Here is a 980-nt window from a genome sequence, read left to right on the forward strand (position 1 = left end):
TAGACTGATCGGCGATTCCATGTTTATTGCGATTAGATTATGTGCTCGACAGTTTCTTCTGCAGCTGTTTCATCATGGTGGCGCGCGTCACGTGGTACGGCTTCGCTGGCTTCATGTGAGTCTTCATGAATCGCTTGATCTTGTGAAAACGCCTTCGCGTCTCCGCGTTCCACTTGTGTGCCCGCAGATACATCTTGATTTCGCTCACCGAATTCCTCACGACGTCTTTGCCTGTAGCGGGAAAACCGAAATGTTTATAGAGGGCGTGTCTGTCGATAACAGCGCTGATCGCTCTGTATAGCGACAATGGCGACGTTATACGGGATGCGCTGTTACATAGGAAGGCCTGCTTCTAATGCTTGCCTGAAACGGGAACTTGTTTGTCTATTCGATAGTTTTGAAAATATTGAATTAATCGTTTATTTTTGATTATTTTCTTTTAGTTTGCACTGTCGTGCGTGCGTGCGGTACACATGCGCGCGCGCGTGTGTGTGTACGTGTGTGTGCGTGTGTGCGTGCGTGCGTGTGTGCGGTACACATGCGCGCGCGTGTGTGTGTACGTGTGCGTGCGTGCGTGCGTGTGTGCGTGCGTGCGGTACACATGTGCGTGCGCGCGAGCGTGTATTATGCTGGCGTCTTTTGCTTGCCTTGCTTATGCAGTATCTTCAGCTTCGAAGAGAGCTGATCTCGCTCCGCCTTGTCCGGTATCATCGTCTCGAGAGTCTTGTGCAGCCGCGCCATCGTGTCGTGATGGCTGGCTTTACGGGCGGCCATGTGCTGTAATATATATATATATATATATAATATAAGCGTAACCACAACGTCAGTCAAGTACCGAAATTCCTATCGCCCATAACGCGCGGGTGTGTAGCTGGTGCGTTACATATAGATATAATAAGTCATCCAATATAATAAGTCAATAATACTATAAGAAAGTGATAAGTAATATATATATATATATATATATATATATATATATA

At 46.7% G+C, this 980-nt stretch overlaps 1 protein-coding gene across 1 annotated transcript; it reads right to left on the reverse strand.

Moving 5' to 3' along the window:
* Positions 1-10: 10 nt before the first annotated feature.
* On the reverse strand, positions 11-805 carry LOC106820477. The gene is made up of 2 exons (XM_014824990.1): positions 648-805; positions 11-231 (listed from the first exon to the last, which is right to left on the reverse strand). Exons 1-2 carry the CDS (start codon positions 772-774, stop codon positions 38-40), a joined length of 321 nt encoding a protein of 106 aa, XP_014680476.1. The 5' UTR covers positions 775-805; the 3' UTR covers positions 11-37.
* Between the last annotated feature and the right edge of the window lie 175 nt (positions 806-980).

The sequence above is a fragment of the Priapulus caudatus genome, unplaced genomic scaffold, assembly GCF_000485595.1.
Source record: "Priapulus caudatus unplaced genomic scaffold, Priapulus_caudatus-5.0.1 Scaffold14090, whole genome shotgun sequence".
Classification (NCBI taxonomy): Eukaryota; Metazoa; Priapulida; class Priapulimorpha; order Priapulimorphida; family Priapulidae; genus Priapulus; species Priapulus caudatus.